Source organism: Capsicum annuum, chromosome 7 (assembly GCF_002878395.1).
Source record: "Capsicum annuum cultivar UCD-10X-F1 chromosome 7, UCD10Xv1.1, whole genome shotgun sequence".
In the NCBI taxonomy this organism is placed as follows: Eukaryota; Viridiplantae; Streptophyta; class Magnoliopsida; order Solanales; family Solanaceae; genus Capsicum; species Capsicum annuum.
The window spans coordinates 209,670,927-209,692,602 of NC_061117.1; the positions used below are offsets into that span (position 1 = coordinate 209,670,927).

A 21,676-nucleotide genomic window follows, 5' to 3' on the forward strand; every position below is an offset into this window, starting at 1 on the left:
AGGTGGATTAACACAGTCAGATAAGGTTCCCACCGTTCTCTTTTGGGGACATTTCCAGATGAGGGTCACTCACAGTTTGTCTTTACTAGTAGCGCGGTATTGACACCCTTCTAATTAGGGTTACAGATTGAACCCCGACTCAGCTATAATAGCTTACTAGGGGCATGTCAGTTAGATGATTACTTTCCATAGTTATAGTTTCAAACTCAGTATCAGTAATAAAACTCAGATAGTTCTTCAGAATTTCAGGACTGTCAGATACAATCAACTCAGAACAGTACGAAACTCAGTTAGTTTTATCAGAACCTAGACTGTTAGATACAATCGCTCAGTATCAGTTATATCAGTTATCAGTGACTCATGTTATCAGTAATCAGACTCAGTAGTCAGTATCATTATGAATTCAGTCATAGTCACTTATTCATGCATGTATTCTCACGTTCATATTATATAGTCAGCTAGCATTAGTCATGCATTTGAAGCCTTTGCACTCAACTTACCTCACTTGCATACCAGTATATTCAATCGTACTGACGCATTTATGCTATGGTATTTTATACAATAGATTCAGAAGCACCAGCTCCAGAGCATCAGTAGCATTCTAGTTTCAACAGTCAGAGTTAGCAGTGAGTCCTCATCCTTTGAGGACATAATCATTACCTTATTTCTTTATTACTTAGTTTATTTCAGTATTTGGAGTTAGTTGGGGACATGTTCCATCAACTCCTTATTCAGATAGTTTAGAGGCTTTCAGACTATAGTGTTTTCAGACTAGATATTTTCAGACATTGTTTTAGTTTTGGTATTGTCGTATCACATTATTCAGTTATGGTTTTATCATATGTTTATCAGTTTTGAACCTTATGGCATGTTCCAGCCTACTATTTCCGTATTTATACAGTATTTTATGCAGTGTTCAGGTACAGATATCAGTCATGGGTTAGCTTGTGGTCTTTTGGGGTCATGAGCACCGTGTAGCATTTCGGATACCAAATTCAGGGCGTTACACCCATGATCTGCTGCAACACAATAGTTCTAGCTTTTTTTGCCACTGTTCTTTCAATATACACCTCCAACTCTTTTTTCACCAAGTTTTGAAACTGAAAAGCTCTAATACTAGGCTCAGATATAATCTTGTCTTTGTATCTCTCTGCCAAGTACTTTGAATTTACAAGTTTGTTTTTGGTTGTGGCATTACATATGTGGACTGGATTATACTTCTTCACCTGAAAATCTCCATTTCTAGAATCATGGTTTCCAAACAAAAACCATGGACAACCATCAATACATTTTACTCTCACCCTTTTTGGTTCATTCACATACTTATCTAATTCTACGTGTTCTTGTACAACATACATAGTAATGACTTTTCTAAATTGCTGAACATTTTCAAAACAAAGACCAAGCTCCCAAATAATTTTTTTACAAGTAGGATCAAAGACAATTCTCTTATGATTTCTTTTTGCTCTTCTTATTTTTCCTTCCCTTCTTGCGGGTTGTTCTACTTCATCATCCCCATCATTGCCATCATCACTCTCTATTTCAAAGCTAACATCTACATCAAAATCAAAATATGACTCATCTTCAGCTACTTTTTCCTCTAAAGTAGCTTTTTTGTTGGATAAGGACTCATCATATCCTAAGTCAACTCCTTTGTTACCTAAGTTAACCCCTTCAGTTCTGGGCTCCCTTTTTTTTATTCAACTCTCTTCTTTTTGGCAGCTCTTTTTTCTTTTCTCAAAACTCTAACCTCATCATGAATATCACTACCATATTCATCTTCACCTTAATAAAAAAAAGTCTTAATATTCTGAATTGCAATATTATTAAATTCATTTTTCCCATCAGATGGAATTATTGGGATATCTGATGCAGTAATAAAGCTTGTCCCACCCAAGTTTTGCTCACCATGAGGAGCAGCACCACAATCACTACCCAAGATCTGCTCACCAGTAGCAGCAACCCCACCACCATACTATTCAAGTTCTGCTCACTAGTAGCTGCAACACCACTACAATCACTATTTTCCACAATACTAGCAAATTGTGCACTACTGAAGTTCTGCTCAACAGTTGCAACAACACCACTATCCAAGTTTTTCTCTACATCGCCTAACTCCTCACCATTAGAACCAGCAACACCAACACTACTCAACTCCCCAACACTAGCAGTAACAACACCACTATTTAAATTTTCACTCATAAAAGGCTCTTGAGGTGTTGCAACCTCTACAAAGTCATCTCCAAACCCTAATTTTTCACTAATCTCATAGTCTTGACTGGACTCTTTGTCAAAAGAAGTAGAATATTCCCCACCCACATGGGAAACATATTCAATGGCATGAACGACAGGGACCATATCGGGTTCATCTACTAAATATGACACATAAAGCTGAACTATATCTCCATTTTTAAGTTGAGGTATAATACCCAAAATATCCCTATTACAAGTCACTTTTATTAGGTAATTACGTTTAGGAGGCTGATATAGACAATACACGAAAAAACATTATAACCAATTACTTCAACATACCCAAGAAACTCAAAGTAGGAAAATTTGTCAATATCGACATTAAAGTAGTCTGTAATAATACCTCCATGGTACTTTATATGAGGCTTTTGTTGTAACTTTCCTCCATGATGAAACCTCAATGTAATGAACGCAAAATTCATAGTTAATCTGAAAAGATTAAAAAAATACGTTCTTTAGAATAAAATCAATTTTTACTAGTTAAAAAAATTCTAAAATTCAAATACAACAACTTAAATAATTTATACGCGATGAAAAGCCCTAAAACTAACTTGTTTCACCCCTAATCAAATTGTAGATCATCTAATTTTGGATGAAATAGAGTTGGGAGAGAACCTAAATTCGCAATTTTGGTTGCTAAAGTCGAGTAATGAAATTAGGGGTGAAATAGAGAAATGACATTGAGTAAGGAAATTAGAGGTATTTGTTAGGGTTGGGTCGGATTTTAGTAAGGGTTGGATTGCGTTTAAATAAATTAAATCATTAAATAACGTGGACGAATCAAAACGTGCATTTCCAACACTACCCAACCTTGACTTCGGATAAGCTCTAGAGGGTTGAATTTAATTTAGTTCAAAGTTATTAAATGGGGTATATAATTGCCCCGTGTAGTTTAGGGTCTCAAGTAAGTTATACTGACAAGTTGAGAGGGGAAGGGATTTGATGTATTTTCTCTTTATTTTTTTGCCAAAATAAGCGTATAATTGTTTCTCGTTTCCTATGTTCATACAAAGTGAAATCTTCAAGATTTATTTGTACTTAAATTTAGATTGATTTATATTTTGCTTATATGTGTTTATGATAGAGTGATTGAGAACCACTTCATTGAACTTGTCAGGAATGTAAATTTGAAAAATGGTGTTATATCATTAAAAGCATTGTCCAAAAAATACTTTTAAAAATAAACTAATTTTACAAGTTTGAGAAACAAGTTACTCCTATTAATCAATTTTTTTACAGTAAAAAATATGTGGAATGGTGACAAACCATAAATATTAGAGAGGTATAATTGGACATTTTTTTTCTCAAATAATTTTTGTTCTTTAATTTCTGCTACTATCTACTATTTCTTGTATTTTGATTATCGTAACTTTTTATTGTAGTTATTGTTCTTTTTCCATGTCTCTTATACTTTGATTAGTACACTATTTTAATGTAGTTATTATTCTTTTTCTATGATGCTTGTCATAATTTCAGCATTATTTTGTCGTTATCTATTTAAGGGGGAGGATGATAAAGTATTGGTGGAGGACGTCCATATTAGGAGAAGGTGGCTGTTTTATTTTCATAGGCTCTTAAATGACAAGGGAGATAAAGACATTGTGTTAGGGTAGTTGGAGTACTCTGAGAGGTGCTGTGACTATATTTATTGTAGACGTGTTAAGGTAGATGAGGTCAAGGGTGTTATTCATAAGATGCGTAGGGATAGGACAACTGGGAAAGATTAGATTTTGATGGATTTTTAAAAGAGCGTTTGTGGGACAGGTATGAAGTGGTTGACTGAGTTGTTTAATGTTATTTTCTGAACGATGAAGATTCCTGAAGTTTGGAGATAGAGTAAGATGATTTCACTATACAAGGACAAGAGTGATATTCAACATTGCAACAATTATAGGGGTATCAGGTTGTTGAGCTACACTATGAAGGTTTGGAGAGGGTAGTAGAGTTGAGGTTGAGGGGATTACGATTATTTCTGAACTCCAATTCAAATTAATATCAAATCGGTTAACTACAAAGGTCATTCATCTTGTTAGAAGACTAGTGGAGTAGTACAAGGAGAATAAGAGGGACTTACATATGATATTTATCAATCTATAGAAGACATAGAACAAAGTCCACATGGAGGTTCTTTGGAGGTGATTGAAGGCTAGAGGTGTTTCAATGACGTACATTAGGTTGATTAAGAACATGTACGATGGAGTGAAGACTCGTGTGAGGATGAGGGAGGAGATTTAGAGCACTTTTCTGCATACAGGGTTGCCCCAAGATTGAATTTTAGCTCATTTTTATTTGTCTTATTAATGGATGTTTTGACGTGGCATATTCGAGGGGCATTTGTGTATGTTATTTTCTCATGATGTATTTCTGATTGACGAGATCCAAGGAGGTGCCAATGATAAATTAGAGGTTGGGAGATAAATCTTGGAGTCTAGAGGGCTTAGGTTGAGCAAGATTTAGACGAAGTACTTATAGTGCAAGTTTAATGAGATGACGCATAAGGATGACGTGGCAGTGAAGCTGGAATTCCATGTCATTTTGAGGAAAGATAATTTCAAGTATCTTAGTTTAATGATATAGGGAAATATAAATATTGACGAGGATGTCACACACTTCAACGGTGCAGGCTGGATGAAATGGAGGCCCGCCTCTAGAGTTTTTTTGTGATGGAAATGTGCCTCCGAAACTTAAAGGCAAGTTTTACAAAGTGGCAGGCCCACCGGTAATATTGTATGGGGCAGAGTGTTGGCGAGTCAAGAACTCCAATATCCAAAAGTCGAGGGTGGCGAAGATGAGGATGCTACATTAGATGTGTGGTCTTACTAGGAGAGATATGGTTAGAAATGAGATTATTCGAGAGAAGATAGGAGTGGCTTCAGTGGAAGACAAGATGCGATAAATAAGATCGAGATGGTTTGTCCTGTGATAAGGCGGGACACGAATGCCCAGTGCGGAGATATGATAGGTTGATTATGGATGATTTTAAAAGGGGTAGTGGTAGGCTGAAGCATTATTGAAGGGAGTTGATTAGACATAACATGGACTAGCTATAGCTTACTGAGAACATGACCCTAGGTAGGAAGGTGTAGAGGACACAAATTAGAGTAGAGGGTTAGTAGGTGAGAGTGCGTCCTGATTAGTAGAAAGGGATGCTTTGTTTGTGGCCGTGATAGCAGTTGTAGTACTTTATGGGTGTCTCGTAGTTTCTTGTTCGTGGTGTCTATTGGGTTCGAAATTGAGAGGGCGTCATGTGGAAGCATAAAGTTTACAAATAAGATGGTGATAATTCAGATGACACAAAACTAAACTAAAAATCATAATATTATTTTTGATTTTATGATTTGGTCAATTGGCCTAAATATAAACCATAATATTAGAAAACATAAAAATTAATGGGAAAGAAAATCTCTCCCTAAACAAAACTCTTAAACGACTACATTATTGATGTTATTATGTTATGACTCGAGCAGAAAAATGTCCTATTTATAGAGTTACACAACTCTTCTTGTAAGAAAGAATAAACCCAATAGAAATCTAATAGGAAAGAGAACTTTCCTACTAGGAAACCTTTTCCATTAAGAAATCCTTTTTGAAGTAAAACATAATTATGGTATAATCCAAGTAACGTAGGAAATTCAAGACAAATTCTAACAGTGTCATGGTGATGTTTATGATTTCAAGTAGATAGTTTATAATACTATTCTATGGGTGTCTTTGTTCTGTTATTCTCTATTAGTTTTGTTATTCCATCTTATTTTTATTATGTCTTTTTATATTGTTTTTGGTTCTGAGCTGAGGTCTATCAGAACAACTTCTCTACTTCTTATAAAGTAGTGGTATGAACTGATTTAACCCTCCCCAATCTTCATTTTGTAAAATTATACTGGGTATGTTGTTGATATTGTTGATTTCTTCACTTCCTTAAGCCGAGCGCCTTTACGCAGAGTGTTATCGGCTCCTCTCCATTACAAGAACTCTCAATTTTCTCAAGTACACCTTTATAATTTTGACATGTGTTCCCTTAATGATCTAATGGATCAAATTTATTTAATTAATTAATATAATTTAACTATGGTAAACAAGTTTTCTTTTCCAAATATTTCCTCAAATAATTATTTTTTCCAAAATTTTTACATTAAGCAAATTCGTTAATGTCAAGTTTATACTTCCCGTAGCTTGTTTATTGTGATAGAGGTAAAATTTTCGATTTCGTTTTTAGAATTTACCCTAATTAATTTAGATTTTCTATGTGGAATTTTTTTTGTTTTTAAAATTTTTTTTTCTCCACTTCAGCTTTTTGTTGAGAGTTCAAAATCTATAAATTAAAATATTTTCTTTTCACTTTTAATACAAAACTAAGTCAGCTAGATGACGAACGTGAAAATATGACACAAAAGAGATGGATAAAATTTGAAAGATATTTTTTTACCAACATGTGAAGAATAAAAAATACATAACGTTTAATACAATCTAAAGAATTTGAGGATGAAATGGAAAACAAGTTTGAAAAAAAAAATGATTCTATTACAATTGCTAAAAATTTAATATTGGGAGATGATGATTTTTCTTAAAAGATTTTTTTTTTTTGATTAATTTTCGTAAAAGATTTGGGATAGGAAAAAGGATTTCAGGGTAAATGAATTGTTTACCATGAGGAGAGAAACTTCTTTACCATAATTTAATTATTTTATTAATTAAATAAGAGAAAATACATCGAATCACCCCTAAACTTGTAGCCAAAACTTACTTTAGACCCTAAATTTGTATGGCAATTATATACCCCCTTTAACAACTTTCAAGTGAAATTTTTTCCATCTAAATTGCTGATGTGACAAATTTTTAAAAAAACTGAGAGTGAAAAGCCAAAACATGAAAAAAATTACGGGACCCACCTTTTAAATTTTACACACACACACACACACACACACACACACACACACACACACACACACACACACATATATATATATATATATATATATATATAACAACTTCTTCATCTTCTTCACTTCTTCAACTTCTTCAACCCCTCCCCCCTCGTTCCCCTCACCCCACCCTATCCCCCAACACATTGTTGGTGCATTATTTGTAAATTGTCATCACAAGAAACAAGGTTAAAGTTGGAAGATCTTGGCTTCTTCTCATCCAATTGCCAAATATGCTTGAGATTTTCTAAAAGTTTGATAAAATTCTTTAATGTGACGTTAGAAGATCGGATACTCCATTTTTTTCTTTTTTCATTCCACAGATCACTGTGCACACACACAGAGTGAGATCGAGAGTGAACGGAGGAGGCACACACATCACCGGAAAACACCACCTCACCAGAAGCGCGCACATACACAATCAAGGAACAGGTGGGTCAATTTTCCATTGAATACAGAGGAATTCATTTTTTTTCTCTTCATAATAGACACATCCATCACGATCAAGACTCCATTTCTTTTCTCTTCATAATAGACGCACCCATCACAATATATATAACTTTTATAAATATAAAAAATTGGAATGAAATTGAAATTGAAGGGAGTCTCATTTATCTTTGTATATATGAAAAATTGAAATGAAATTGAAATTGAATGAAAGTGTTAGTAGACGTCGAAAAGCATGGTGTATTACTGGTGGAAGATGAAAGTGATTAATGGTGCTAATGTGAAAGTGAAATCTTGTGTTAATGGTGAATATTGCGGTGGTGGTATGGGTGGCAATGAAGGTGGGGGTTGGGGGTGGGTGGTGTGAAGAAGAAAGTGATTTTTTTTTATTTTTATTATTTTTATTTTATATATATATATATATATATATATGACACCATTTTTTAAATAATTATTTACGTGGTAGTGATGTGGCAGTGACGTGGGAGCGTGTGTAGTGTACCTCCCTTTGTGAGAGTGGTAATATATTTTTAGGGGGTATTTAATTCACTTGAAAGTTATTAAGAGGGCATATAATTGCCCGATTAGCTTAGGGTCTAAAGTAAGTTTTGACTACAAGTTCAGGGGGATTTGATGTATTTTCTCATTAAATAAGTTTGATCCATTAGATCATTAAGATCACAATAAACAAGCCACGGGAAGTATAAACTTGACATTAACTAATTTGCTTAATGTAAAAATTTTGGAAAAAATAATTATGTAAGAAAATATTTGGAAAAGGAAACTTGTTTGCCATAGTTAAATTGTATCAATTAATTAAATAAATTTGATCCATTAGATCATTAAGGGGACACATGTCAAAATTATAAAGGTATACTTGAGGAAATTGAGAGATCTTGTAATGGAGAGGAGCCAAGTCCAGAGTGTTATTTTTTCCCAATGTATAAAAGGGGAAAGGACCAAAATAACACCTAGAACTAAAATAATACCACAAAAATAGCACCCATAATTAAATACCCAATAAATAGCCACCCGCATAACTTTAACTCAGTCAACCTCTTTTCCCGATAAAAAAAATAGTAAAACAGTACCTTGAGCAACATACATCAATATAGGAATATATCTATACTACAAAGATCTTAGTGGCCTTGATCACGTGATCAAAAGATTTCATAGGATATCATGGGATTAAAGTGAAGATTATGACATAAAGAAAGATAAGAGGCGACTCATACCCCTGCCATTCATCTTGTGAAGTTTCCTCCAGATATCTTAAATATGCTGACAATTATCTTAAAATTCAACCTAGACTTTTTTGGCTCCTTTTTAAAGATTCTACTCTTTTTTATTCTTTTTAAATAATTGAGTAATTGCTTTTTCATATTATTTTGCATTCACCAACATTATTAAAATAAACATATTATTTGTTTTTTTTAGTTTTACTTATTTATACAATAAAATACAATGCCATATACTTTTAATATAATACAATTGTTAAAGATACATATTTATATATAATAACGATACAGTTTCTATACATATACATATTCTATATAATCATTATAGCATTTTTATATACATTCTAAATAATTTTTTACTACAATTATTATTTAGATACATATTTTATACGACTCTATATAGTTTCTACATGCATTCTAAAAGTGTATCAATCAAGTATAAGGGAGTATCAATTGAGTATATGGACACTGCAAGTGTACCAATATAGTATAAAAATGTATTAATATGGTATAAAAGAGTATCAATTGGGTATAGGGACTGCATGTATTTGCATATAATTTCTTTTTTTAAAAGTGTATCAATATAATATAAAAGTGTATCAATTGAGTATAAAGACTGCATGTGCCAAATTGGGCCAAATGACTAAAAAAAGAATTACTTTAGCTGACTGGCTATAACATGCCCACCTTTTCAATTATGGGTCATTATTTTTTAAAATGATCATCCCATGTCCTTTTCCCAGTATAAAATGGCAGGGAAGAACAATGGCATTCCTGTAATTTCAACCACAACCAAGGACAATAGTTTCAACCTCTCAAATACGGGTCGGTTTACCATATCCATAACTCCGACCCATGACAAAGAACCCGAATTCCCCAAAAGACGCGAAAAACAATTTTTACGCAAACGCAATCCATCTTCTTCATACTATTAACAGCTCTCTCTCTGTATTTCTCTGTCTTCCCTCTCTTTCATTCTCTCTGCAACCTTCTCAAGGTATATATAATTCTCTCTCTTTCTCTGTATTTTTCTTCGCTCACAATCCGTACTGCAACGTACAGTTTTCTGTACGTGTTGTTATATAATTCTGTTTATGTGTTATTCATTTTCAATTTTGTGCATTTTTCAGTTTCATTATAACTCTATTTACTACTTACTATTTTTCATTTCGATTGTTATCTGTTGATCGTACATTTAGTATAATTTTTTCCCGATTGAATTACGCATCTACTCAAACACATCGATTTTAAAGCTTTTTTCAAGCTTTGCTTCTGTTTTTGTTTAATCTATGATTTTGAATTTTTAACCTTTTTTTTTTTGATTATTTGTATATCTGGATTTGTTGCTGGTGGAAGTACAGTAGCTCTCTTCTAAGTTCAGTTTCATTATAACTCTATTTAGTTCTATTTTTCATTTTGATTGTTGATTGTATAGTAGTTATAACTTTTTTCAGATTGAATCATGCATCTACTGAAACACATCGATTTCGCTTTGGAATATATACTTTGATTCTCTTCATTTCAAGCTTGTTTCGGTTTTTTGGTTTAATTTATAAGTTTGAGTTTTAATTTTTTTTTTGATAATTTGCATATCTAGATTTGTTGCTGGTGAAGAGAGTACAGTAGCTTCTTTCTCAGAATTAAAAAAAAACAGTACAGTAGCTTGATTTGTTTTGTTTTACGTGTTTTCGTGTCCAATTTAGTGCATTTTGCAGTTTTGTTATAACTCCATGTAATACTATTTTCATTTTTATTCTTGAACATATATTTGTATCGCTTTTTTTCCAATTGAATTGTGCATCTGCTGAAACACATCGATTTCGGTTTGGAATATAATTACTTGTGCTCTCTTCATTTAAGCTTGCTTCTGTTTTGGTTTAAATTTATAAAGAGTTTTCGATTTTTTGATAAATTGAACATCTAGATTTGTTGCTTGTGAAGAGTACAGTAGCTCCCATCTAAGTTCATTTTTAATTGAACTTGCTTTTATTTGGAAATGAATTAGTTTTGGATGTTGTAAATATTCCTCTCAGAGTTAGGGCTGTGGAGATGGAATTTGGAAATGAAAATGTGATTTTGGACAGTTCTTCCCCCTAATTCTGATTACTATTCCTGAACTTTTATGTGGATCAGAAATGTCAGAATTTAATGGTGATTTCTTCTGTTTGCTAGGTGGCATTGATAATAGAAAGTAAAACTGGATCAGTTAAGCATCACATGGATATGTGATCATCGGTTTGGTTTGCATCGTAAAGTCCAGCTTGTGCCAAACTGTCTTCTTGAAGAGTTCACCGCTTGAAAGGCTGTTCTTGAAGGGTCTTCCAGAAAAAGAGGACCCTTCAGGCTGGATTTTTGGTTTATTTGAAGCTGTTAGTCAAAGTAAGATAAGTTTTGTTGTATAGGCGGTGGGTGTAGCTGTTATCGGTTTGCTGAACATGCCAGCTGTACAAAAGCTTTATAACGCTTGTAAAGCATCACTTTCACCGAATGGACCGGTTTCAGAAGATGCTCTCGAGAAAGTTCGTTCCCTATTGGGTATGTGTTTCTATTGATTAATTACATAAATGTCGTCATATTTATTTCTAGATTTCCAATCACCTCATGGTTAAAATGGTTACTTAATTTATCTTCTATTTTATCTACCCAAGTTACTTCTAGATGTAATAAAAAATAGTTTTCGGGAAGAACGTGTGGTAAAATTTTATGTATCTTCTTATGTTCAATGAGAATCTCCTAACCTATTTGAGTGGCTATCTTTTTGTCCACTTCGGGATTGGAAGCTATAGCTTCTCTTGAATCTAACTTAGGCTTGATGGATGCCATAGTTATATGATAACAAGTCATTAGAAATATTAGATTGTAAAAGTAGGCATGAGAATTTTGTAGTACTTGAGAGTTTTAATGGGCGTATATATAACATATCTAAGTCGACAACCATTTGTTTAAGAGATGTGAGAACGTAATTGTGCTTAGGGTCGGTGTTGTCCGTCCGTATTGTGATAACTTTAATGTGCTTCTCTGATACATCAGACAAAAATTCACCGACCACCACTCCACTGCCCTTTCCTAAAAAACTTTTGTTAATCTTTTTGTGTGATCATGTTACTCTTTTTCATTGTCAATCGGGTTTTTAGATTTCAGGCTGTTATGTGCTATCATCTAGTTCACCATTCAGGATGGACATGATATATTAATTCATACCTCTTGATACAAACCAAATTACGAAAGACAAAAACGACACAAAAACACGTAAAAACAAGGAAATGGAACGATAAAGTAAAAGATAGATAGATTGACATATATCGATAATGGGGGAACAACCAAATGGTATATTAAACTTAAGACCTTCCTATCAATTATCAACAACACCAACCTATTACGAGGACACAAAGGGGAATGGATTCCCGAGCACCCGCGTTTCTCACGAATTAATGAAACTCTCAACAAGTTCCCATAAAAATACTCTCAAGTGTCAAGTTAAATCATCATTCATCAACTATCTAAAAATGAAAAGGGTCCTAGCTATTTATAGGCTAAAAGGCCTTTATTACAATTTGGGCCCAAAAGTGACCGTAAATGTAACTTGGGCCCAAAAGTGACCCAAGAGCCAAAACAATGCACATGGGCGCTCATACTCTCTCGAAACCCAAGCTATCATCCAAATGCGGTGTTGCTCAACGCGTCCTTGGGTGACAGCATCAAGTATGGCTTCTCCCGCGCTCCAAGCTATCATCCACGCACGTATTTGCTCCCCTAAAACGACCAAGTCTTGGATTCATAGATGTGATCCTTGAAGCATTAATCCCATAGGAGTGGAGCCCATTGAGCTTGTATCACCTCTTTAACATCATACTAATATTTAACGCTCCGCTTTTCGTTTTTGATAATTTTGATTTTCAAGTTTGTATATGCAACTCTGAACCTCACCGTACAATTTCTAGGTCCTCAGCCGGCTATAAATGTGTTGGAATAGGTCTCTTGAGGATCTTCAAGTATATTGTTTCAGTAATTTGAATGCAGGAGAATCTTTTACACATCCAAATTATGTAGGCCTTACTCCAGTTTTTCACACTCATGGGAGTAAATTGGGAGTGGGAAGATGGAGCTTGTATTTTCATGAAACTTATGAGGTGTAAGAGTCTTGGATGTATCTAACTAAGATCAGAGGGACTTGGAAGTAGTAAGGAAGGGGATTGGTGTACTTCACTATTAGGGTATCAAAGGTGGCACAATTGGTATATGTATATGTGTAGGTTAAAAACCTGTGTTATTTCTTGTATGTGCTAAAACTATAAGAATTGGTGCTAAAAATTTGTCAACAAAGCAAAAATCCGTATTTCGCAAAACATGAGATAATTAACATATCAAAAATGCAAAAATCCGTATTTAGCAAAACATGAGATAATTAACATATCAAAAATGCAACCACAATGCAATATGAGATGATCATATGCATATGAAAATTTCAACTACACAATGAGATAATCAACACTATTAGGAAATCCACCAATGTAGCTACTTAGAAAACATGAGAGGATTAACAAATGAAATACATGCTAACTATTAAGCAATATGAGATGATCAAAATAGCAAGAGCCGGGGAAGGACAGGTAGGTAGTATAAATATTAGTATGAAGTTAATCCCTCATTAGTTAATTGTAGGATTGGAATATCTCTCTCCTACAAAAAGTTGTGCTTTGTGTTCTACTATCAACAAGTCTCCAATATGTCATCTCTCTTTTATTTCTCACAATTTGGTCTAACGGAATGACTATTAATTACTCCATCTATCTCAATTTATGTGAGATAGTTTGACTTGACACGGAGTTTGAGAAAGACTTTTGAAACTTGTTGTCTAAAATAAGTCATAGACATTTGTGTGGCTATAAATCATTTAATTAAGGGTGTGTTTGGTCTGATGGAAAATGTTTTCTGGAAAATGTTTTCTTATTTTCCGTCGTTTGGTTGTGTACTAAAACATTGGGAAAATATTTTCCAAAATGACTCATTTTCCTCTATTTGAGGGAAAATGACTTCCCTCATGGGCCAAGGGAAGTCATTTTTCAGAAAATGACAAATGTGACTTTTATGTCCCCACCCCTACCCCAACAACACTCAAATTCACATTACCAAAAAAATTCACATTACTTAGAAACATTTCTCACTGTGCTTTGCTCCAATTTTTCACTGCTTGAAATAAAAAATATTGAAGTCCGAATTTTTTCTTGTTTACAATGTCCGTTGAATGTATTGTTATTTTCATGTGCATAGAGGAAGACTTACCTATATTACTTTTGCTAATTGCATATTCCATTTTGTCATCGTTGTAGCTTATTTCACAAGGTTGAATAAGCTTGTCGTTCAATTGTATTTCTATTGATTGTAGTATCTTGAGATTGTCCTGATAAAATGTTGAAAAGTGTCTCCTATGCCTGCTAATTAGTAATTGCTTAAAATTTAGTGACTTGTAATATCTTAATACTCTATATTGATATTATTTGCTATGCTTAAATTAGTTTAGGCAGTGATATACTAGTTAATAGTTAGTAGTATTTTCTAAAAAATACTTTTTCACTCACCAACCAAACACTAGAAAATATATTTCTGAAAAATATTTTCTACTCACCAATCAAACACCATAAACTATTTTTCGAAAAATATTTTCCACTTACCAACCAAACATGAAAAAATAAGTAGAAAACCAACTTATTTTCTAGGAAAACTTTTTTCAAGAAAATATTTTTCATGAAAAATATTTTCCATCGTACCAAACACACCCTAAGGGTAAAATAGACATTTTAAAGACAAACTGTTACTAAATGTAGGAATGTGTCATTTTTCCTGAGATGGACTAAAAGGAAAGTTAGACAAATAAAATAGGGACAGAGAGAGCTAAGTTGCTCGGACTCGGGTGCGGGTTTCCGATACAAGTATGGATCTAGAGGCCGGATCCTTCACAGTCTCAATTTAAAGATTCGGGGATATGGATTTAGGGATGGATACGAGTGCGAAAAATAATTTAAATATCTAAAAAATAGAGTTATAAAACATAAATTATGAGATATTATGTTGAAAACATGTTGAAAACTTAAGGAGAAAAGATTGTTCAAGAATAAAATCCTGAAAGAAGATAAAAGGAAAAGCAATAACATAGAAATTTCTATATACAAGGTATTCCATTTTCTTTAATTTCACCTTAGCCTTTTGTTTTGATTGCAGAATTTCTTAAATCTGTCAGGACTTTCCCAGTCGATTTTGGTCAAAAACCACACCCGTGTCGAAAGTGAAGGTCCGAGTAACTTAGAGAGAGGGTATATGTAACACACTCAAGCCTCTTATCAATAAATTAAAAGAAAAATTTAAACTCACATAGATATTAAAAATTGTACTTCCTCCGTTTCAATCTGTATGTCTTGCTTTCCTTTTTAGTTTGTTCGAAAAAATATCTCTTTTCTTTTTTGGTAACTCTTTAATGCTAACTTTTCACATGGTATGTTTAAGAGCTGTGTTGCTCGGACTCTTGAAAAATATCGACGGGTGCGTGTTGGATCCTCCAAGAATAGTGTATTTTTGAAGGATCCGACACGGGTGTGACAACATTTTTGGAGAGTCCGAGCAACTTAGTTTAAGAGCATATGATTAAAGAACATATTGGTACATTTTACATATCTTTAGTTTAAAACCACAAACTTCAAAAGTCTTCTTTACTTTCTTAACCTTCATGTTGAGTCAAAAACCAGACAAATAAATTGAAACGAAGGGAGTATTTGAATTATTAAATAAAGTTTAAAAAAAAAGGTGCAAATTTATGTAAAATGGCAAGTATTGATCTTTGCTAGCTAACTTAACAAAGTAATAAGCAATGATGGAATTTTATGTCAAGACAATGAATTTAAAAATACATGCAGCACTAATTTGTCGATCTCCAAGAAAAGTTTTATACTAGTTGGAAGAAAGGGCCAAAATTGGTATAGCGAAGAGATTTTTACTAATTGGAAGAAAGGGCCAAAATTGGTATAGCTTGCATTAATAAATGAGCCAAGGCTATTCCCTGCACCAAATTTAATACCTAATCAAAACATATGAAGTTCTTTAGTTCCAATTACTACATATAATGATGGCAAAAGATATTCACCATGAGGCGAAATGTTGAATCGAAATTTAATACCTAATCAAAACATATGAAGCTCTATAATTCCAGTTACTACATATAATGATGGCAAAAGATATTCACCATGAGGCTAAATGTTGAATCGAAAGTAGGAGAGATAGCGCTTCCTTTTTAAATTATAGGAATCAAGAAGTTTGTGGTTATGAAGAAATTACAAGCTTTCAGGAATATTTTTTCTCTTATAAAAAGACCTTACTAAACTTTCATGCTATCTGTAACATTTTTATCATCCAAGGTAAATGTTTCATCAAACAGCTACTAGAGACACAATCAACTTGTTACTTACCGAAAAAAATAGAAGAGACACAATCAACCACATGTGATCATGCCAACTAGTTAATTTTCTCGATTGGATAGAGAATATCACAACAACTAGGATCACCATCTCAATATTAACCAAATCAAAACTAAAAGCCTTGGTAAGTGATTTGATGGGCAGAATAGAAAAGGAAAATCCTAATAACAGATGATATGGAGAAAGAACAAAAGAGTAAGATAGTAAACAATAGTTGCCTATAGATTTCTCCGACTTTTTTCGTATTTTGTGCACAAGCTCTTCAAAGACAAATCTCAAAATTCGTTCACATGCCTTGGGATTCTTAATAGCTTTCTTTCCGAACATGGTGTAAAACTATGCCTCAAAGTACTGAAAATCCAACAGATATGTCTAATGTTGAGAAGATATGCCCAAGAAACTTTACCAATACTTTTTATTCTTAGTAGATTTATCAAACAGTTTTAATTTGGTACCAAACATTTGGATATATTTGTGTCAACACAAATCAACACCACAACCGAATGAGATTGTAGTAGCGTTTTTCATTTGCACTCAATATGAACTTAAGTTATTTTTTCTAATTCACCGACCTATAAGTATAAATAATCTAACAATGATAGGTAGGGGAAGAGTTGCATTATTTTTATGATTCTTCATTGAGCCGTATTTATTGATAAAAAGGTCAAAGAAGTCATTCAGCTTTTTATGGGCATTTTAGTCCCAGTTTTTTTACTTTAGGTCTTCCCACTTTTAGAATAGTACTATTGTCTGGATTGTGGGTGCGGGATTCGGTCAATTCATATCGGATACTTTAACGAAAGTCCATGGACGAATTTGTGGGGTTGCGGGGTGGGTATTTGAGATTTAGATTTTTCTAATTGAAAGATAAAACACATTTGAGACGTGGGAAATAACATACTTTCAATTCTTTTTAGCTTTTCCTCTTGATCAATATTCACTATTTTACACATGTTTTCTTTGTCATAGAAAAGAGGGATAATTTCTAAATTAATCATTAGAATGTTGATTTTTGACAATTAGTTATGTTTCAGACACCCATATCAGAGAGTGAAAAATTGAATTAGTTATAATCATATTTTGTGTTCTCATTTAAAAAAAAATAAAAATTGCATAGAACTGCAAAATTCAAGATTTAAGATGATTTTGGATCTCTTCCTTAGTCTCTAAACTCTCACTTACAGCACCTTTGTTTGGACCATGAGTTAAGCTGTCAATTATATGATAATTGGCCTTGCCATGAAATTTCAGACTCATTTTGTCCTATGCTTCCACAAATGACTTATATTACTGACATTTGGGCTGCAGAAAAAATCAAGCCCTCTGATGTTGGTCTTGAGCAAGAAGCACAACTTGTAAGGAGTTGGAATGGTACTCTGCATGAGCGCAATGGTGGACAACGGTCACCGCCACCAATCAAGTACCTGCACTTACATGAATGTGACAGCTTCTCTGTAAGTGTTGCATAATGCTTCTACCCTTTTTCTTTGTGGTTTTTTTCTGAAGGGCGGTTGTAGAGGAGTGCTGATATTTGGAGAATATAGATGATTAAAATCATTTGTAGGGTCCAGTAGTAGAGAAATGATGCATGATTGAACCTTTTATCTTGTTTGGCGTTTTTGCAGATGGGGATATTTTGCATGCCGCCTTCCTCTATCATACCTCTACACAATCACCCTGGGATGACTGTTTTAAGTAAGCTGGTATATGGTACCGTTCATGTGAAAGCCTATGATTGGATCAATATTCCAGGTCCTTTGGTTCCATTGGAAGGTATGTATTTCAATTTGATGTCTGGGATGTACTTGGTGGATATGTAATATCATGTCATTGCAGAACATACAGTTTTTAGATTAGATGTTTTTGATGTACTTCTTTTCTGCTATGTTATTTCTAATTGCGTGGCAAGTCGTTTCTCATCTCTGGTTCTGTTGGCATGGTTTGTCAGGTGTTTACTTTTTATCCATGGATTTAATTTTTAGTTTGTATATGATAACTCAGACTCATGTATATGTTTCATGATATGTCTTTGTTTTTTTGCCTTACGAACTCCTCCTTTCCGAATTCAACCATAAAACTTACTGGGAGCTAGGTATAAAGATTACTACTAAGTTTGAGGGTTTAATTGCATCATCTGTAGAATTCGTGCTTGCTTGTACTAATAATCAAGTTGTTGAGTTGAGTAGACTTGCAAAGTCAATGGTTCAATTCACATCTTGTGCAGAATTTTGTATCCCATGCTTCAGCTGGGTAACCAAAGATTATGAATAGAGATATACTATATAGTACTTGTATATAGTTGACTGCGGCACCCAAGGGTGTAACTTAGTGGTCAATGCAGTGGGTTGAGAACTATGAGGTCTCAGGTTCAAATTCGAGCAGAAAAACACTACACTCACACTCGGTGATCTTTTCCCATCTTTCCTAGCCTTGGTGGATAGAGTTATCCGGTACTTGTTGCTGGTGGAAGGTGGTAGGTATCCCGTGGAATTAGTCGAGTTGTGCGCATGCTGCCCCATGGTTTTTCAAATAAAAGAGAGATAAATACTAGCAATTATTTTATGTTAATTGGAAGGAGTCACTTTTACTGAGTGTATTTTTTCTTTTTTCTTCTTTACTACTAATAATTTATCTGGGTTAGTATTGTTTGGGATTAATGTTTGTTATAAAGGAATCTACATCTTCTTCTCGACCTCTTGAATTCATGTACTACATGTATACATGCAATACACACACATAGTTATTGGTTATCTTCAGCTGCTAGCTTTTAATGTTGTTCAGGTGCAAGACCGACAAAGCTTGTTAAAGACTGTGACATGACTGCTCCGTGTGGGACAACAACTCTGTACCCTACTTCTGGAGGCAACATCCATTGTTTCAAAGCCATAACTCCTTGTGCTATTTTTGACATCCTTTCTCCACCTTACTGTGCTGAGGATGGACGCCATTGCACTTACTTCCGGAGGTCTCCAGCAGTGGATCTACCAGGTAGTTGCACTGTGAGAATTTTTCGCACATACGTCATGAAATTTTATTGTATTGAAAATCTAAAAGTATTTTGACATGCCTTTTTTTAAAGGTGAGGTCGAGGTGGATGGAGTGACATACTCAGATGTGACTTGGTTGGAAGAGTTTCAACTTCCCGACGACTTTGTGATCCGTAGAGGGCAATACAAGGGCCGTGTCATTAAAACTTGACATGTTTCATTTTTTGGTTCTGTCCAACTTTTATAACACGCATTCAGGTGAATCAGTAATGTGGTAACCGCCGGTCTGAGAATAATGATTTATATGGTAAGAAAATAGGGGCATTTGAGTTGTACATATCATTATATACTGTACACTGATTTACTGACCTCACCTTAAATTAGTGAACGGTTGGTTAGGCAGAGTATAAACAAGTCCCTCGAAGTTTTGATCGATAAAAAATCTTAAATTAGTGAACGGTATAAAAGGCCTTCTATTCTGCCTCATGTCTCTGCGGGTGGATAATGAGGTCCTATATAGTTTACCTTATCTCTGCACCTCAAAGCTTGGCTTGTTGAACTTTTTAATTTATTTTTTTGCGCCTCTCTAGGAGCTCTCACCTTTGTTGATCCTTTGTTGACTGGAACCCACAATCTTAGGATTGGAGGTGGAGGGTGTTTACCATTTCTGTAACGTTCTCTTCTTTGTTGAATCTCGTCTGTTACGGGGAAAACTTTTATGAAAGCGGTAAGTGTAATTTTAGTTTACTCCACATTTAGTGGTAATGTTTTACTTGATGCCTTTCAACCACGGAGAGCCGTTGGCTGATAACAGAATCATTGACTGCTTACTTAGCTAGCTCAAGGTGCTCTGCATGTTTGGTGCAATTTGGTGAAGAGGCCATGGAATGCAGTTTTTACTTTTAGCTATTTTCATATAAAGAATATCAATTTTGTTGTTAAGAACTGGGGTGGTTTGGTTGGTTCGATGGGATAGACAAAGGATATTTTATGGAATTTTGTTATTCTACCTTTTACCTGGGATAATTTATAGTGAAATGGTGGGATTGAATAATATCACTACCAAAAGTAGGTTAAAATAATTTCATGGGTTATTTCGATGACATTATTCTTATCTCACCAACTAAATGCCGAGCATTAACTTGTGCTCTACCTTTTACTGTTGGATTAATTATATGAATAGACTCAATGGTCAAAAATTGATTAGAGCTGCAATTCATAACCATACCCAGCCAATGAACTCGGCATGATACATTATTTCGTTAATTCATTGGTTTAAGCAAATGTAATATTTTATTCTGGTACAAATTCTTGCAATGTATTCTTTTAAAAAATCTGGAACAATATTTAGTGCCCGTTTGGCCATGAAACTTTTTTCCTTTTTTCCGGAAATTTTTTTCGGAGTTGGAAATTGTAGTGTTTGGCCATAAAAATTTGGAAAATAATTTCGGAATTTTTTTCTGAAAAGGGAAAACAAGTTTTTAGTGTTTTCATAATTTTCCAACTCCAATTTTAACTTTTATTATTATTACATATAATCCTAATATTTTAAATTTTTACATAAAACTTTCCTTATAACATTACTTTTTCAATATTATGTATATAACAGTTTTAAAGAATAAGATAATTATAATTTCAAACTTAATGCTATCCTAATTAATATATATATCTCTTCTTCTTTCTCATCATTATTTTTCTTCGTTATTTTAATTTTTTCCTTATTTAAGACATTATTTTACTGCTAATTTATATTTATACCCATAAATATATAAAATATTATATTTATAATAGAAATATACAAAGTATGTTATATATAAAGTTTATACCATGTATATACCATATACACACATATATAAATATACAAAGTATTAAGAAACATACTAAGCATATTTATAACATAAATATACAAAGTATGTTATATATGAACTTTATACCATGTATATATCATATACACACATATATAAATATAAAAAGTATAAAGAAACATACAAAACATATTTATATATTTATTATGCTATATGATATAATCTATATTTATAATATATTAAAAGTGTGAAGACTCTTAAAAAAGTGATTTGAACTTTTTGCCCTTCATTAAAAATCTCTGCAATAGATGAAATAGTCTTTTTACTTATTTTCTTAAATTATTAAATAATTATCTTTAATATTTATAATTAAGGAAACCTAAAGTATATGGTAAGGAGTCCTAAAATACAAAAATATATATGGTTAGAATTAGGATTCTTTTAATCCTAAAAATAAATTATTTTGAATTTTTTCTTACTTTTCTCAAGTTTGTCTCCTATTTGGTTTGTGTGACTAATTTTCCATAATAATTATGGCTAAAGTACGATAATTACATACAA

The 21,676-nt window shown here is 33.3% G+C and overlaps 2 protein-coding genes across 2 annotated transcripts; one reads left to right on the forward strand and one right to left on the reverse strand.

Annotated features, from left to right (window-relative positions):
• Positions 1-995: 995 nt before the first annotated feature.
• LOC124885883 lies at positions 996-2,358 on the reverse strand. The gene is made up of 2 exons (XM_047394134.1): positions 1,977-2,358; positions 996-1,555 (listed from the first exon to the last, which is right to left on the reverse strand). The coding sequence occupies exons 1-2, from the start codon at positions 2,356-2,358 to the stop codon at positions 996-998; spliced, it is 942 nt and encodes a 313-aa protein (XP_047250090.1).
• Positions 2,359-9,700: 7,342 nt separating this feature from the next.
• Positions 9,701-19,717, forward strand: LOC107878427 (plant cysteine oxidase 4). The gene is made up of 6 exons (XM_016725417.2): positions 9,701-9,854; positions 11,030-11,392; positions 17,632-17,777; positions 17,949-18,096; positions 19,105-19,311; positions 19,403-19,717. The coding sequence occupies exons 2-6, from the start codon at positions 11,293-11,295 to the stop codon at positions 19,519-19,521; spliced, it is 720 nt and encodes a 239-aa protein (XP_016580903.1). The 5' UTR covers positions 9,701-9,854; positions 11,030-11,292; the 3' UTR covers positions 19,522-19,717.
• The last annotated feature ends 1,959 nt before the right edge of the window (positions 19,718-21,676 follow it).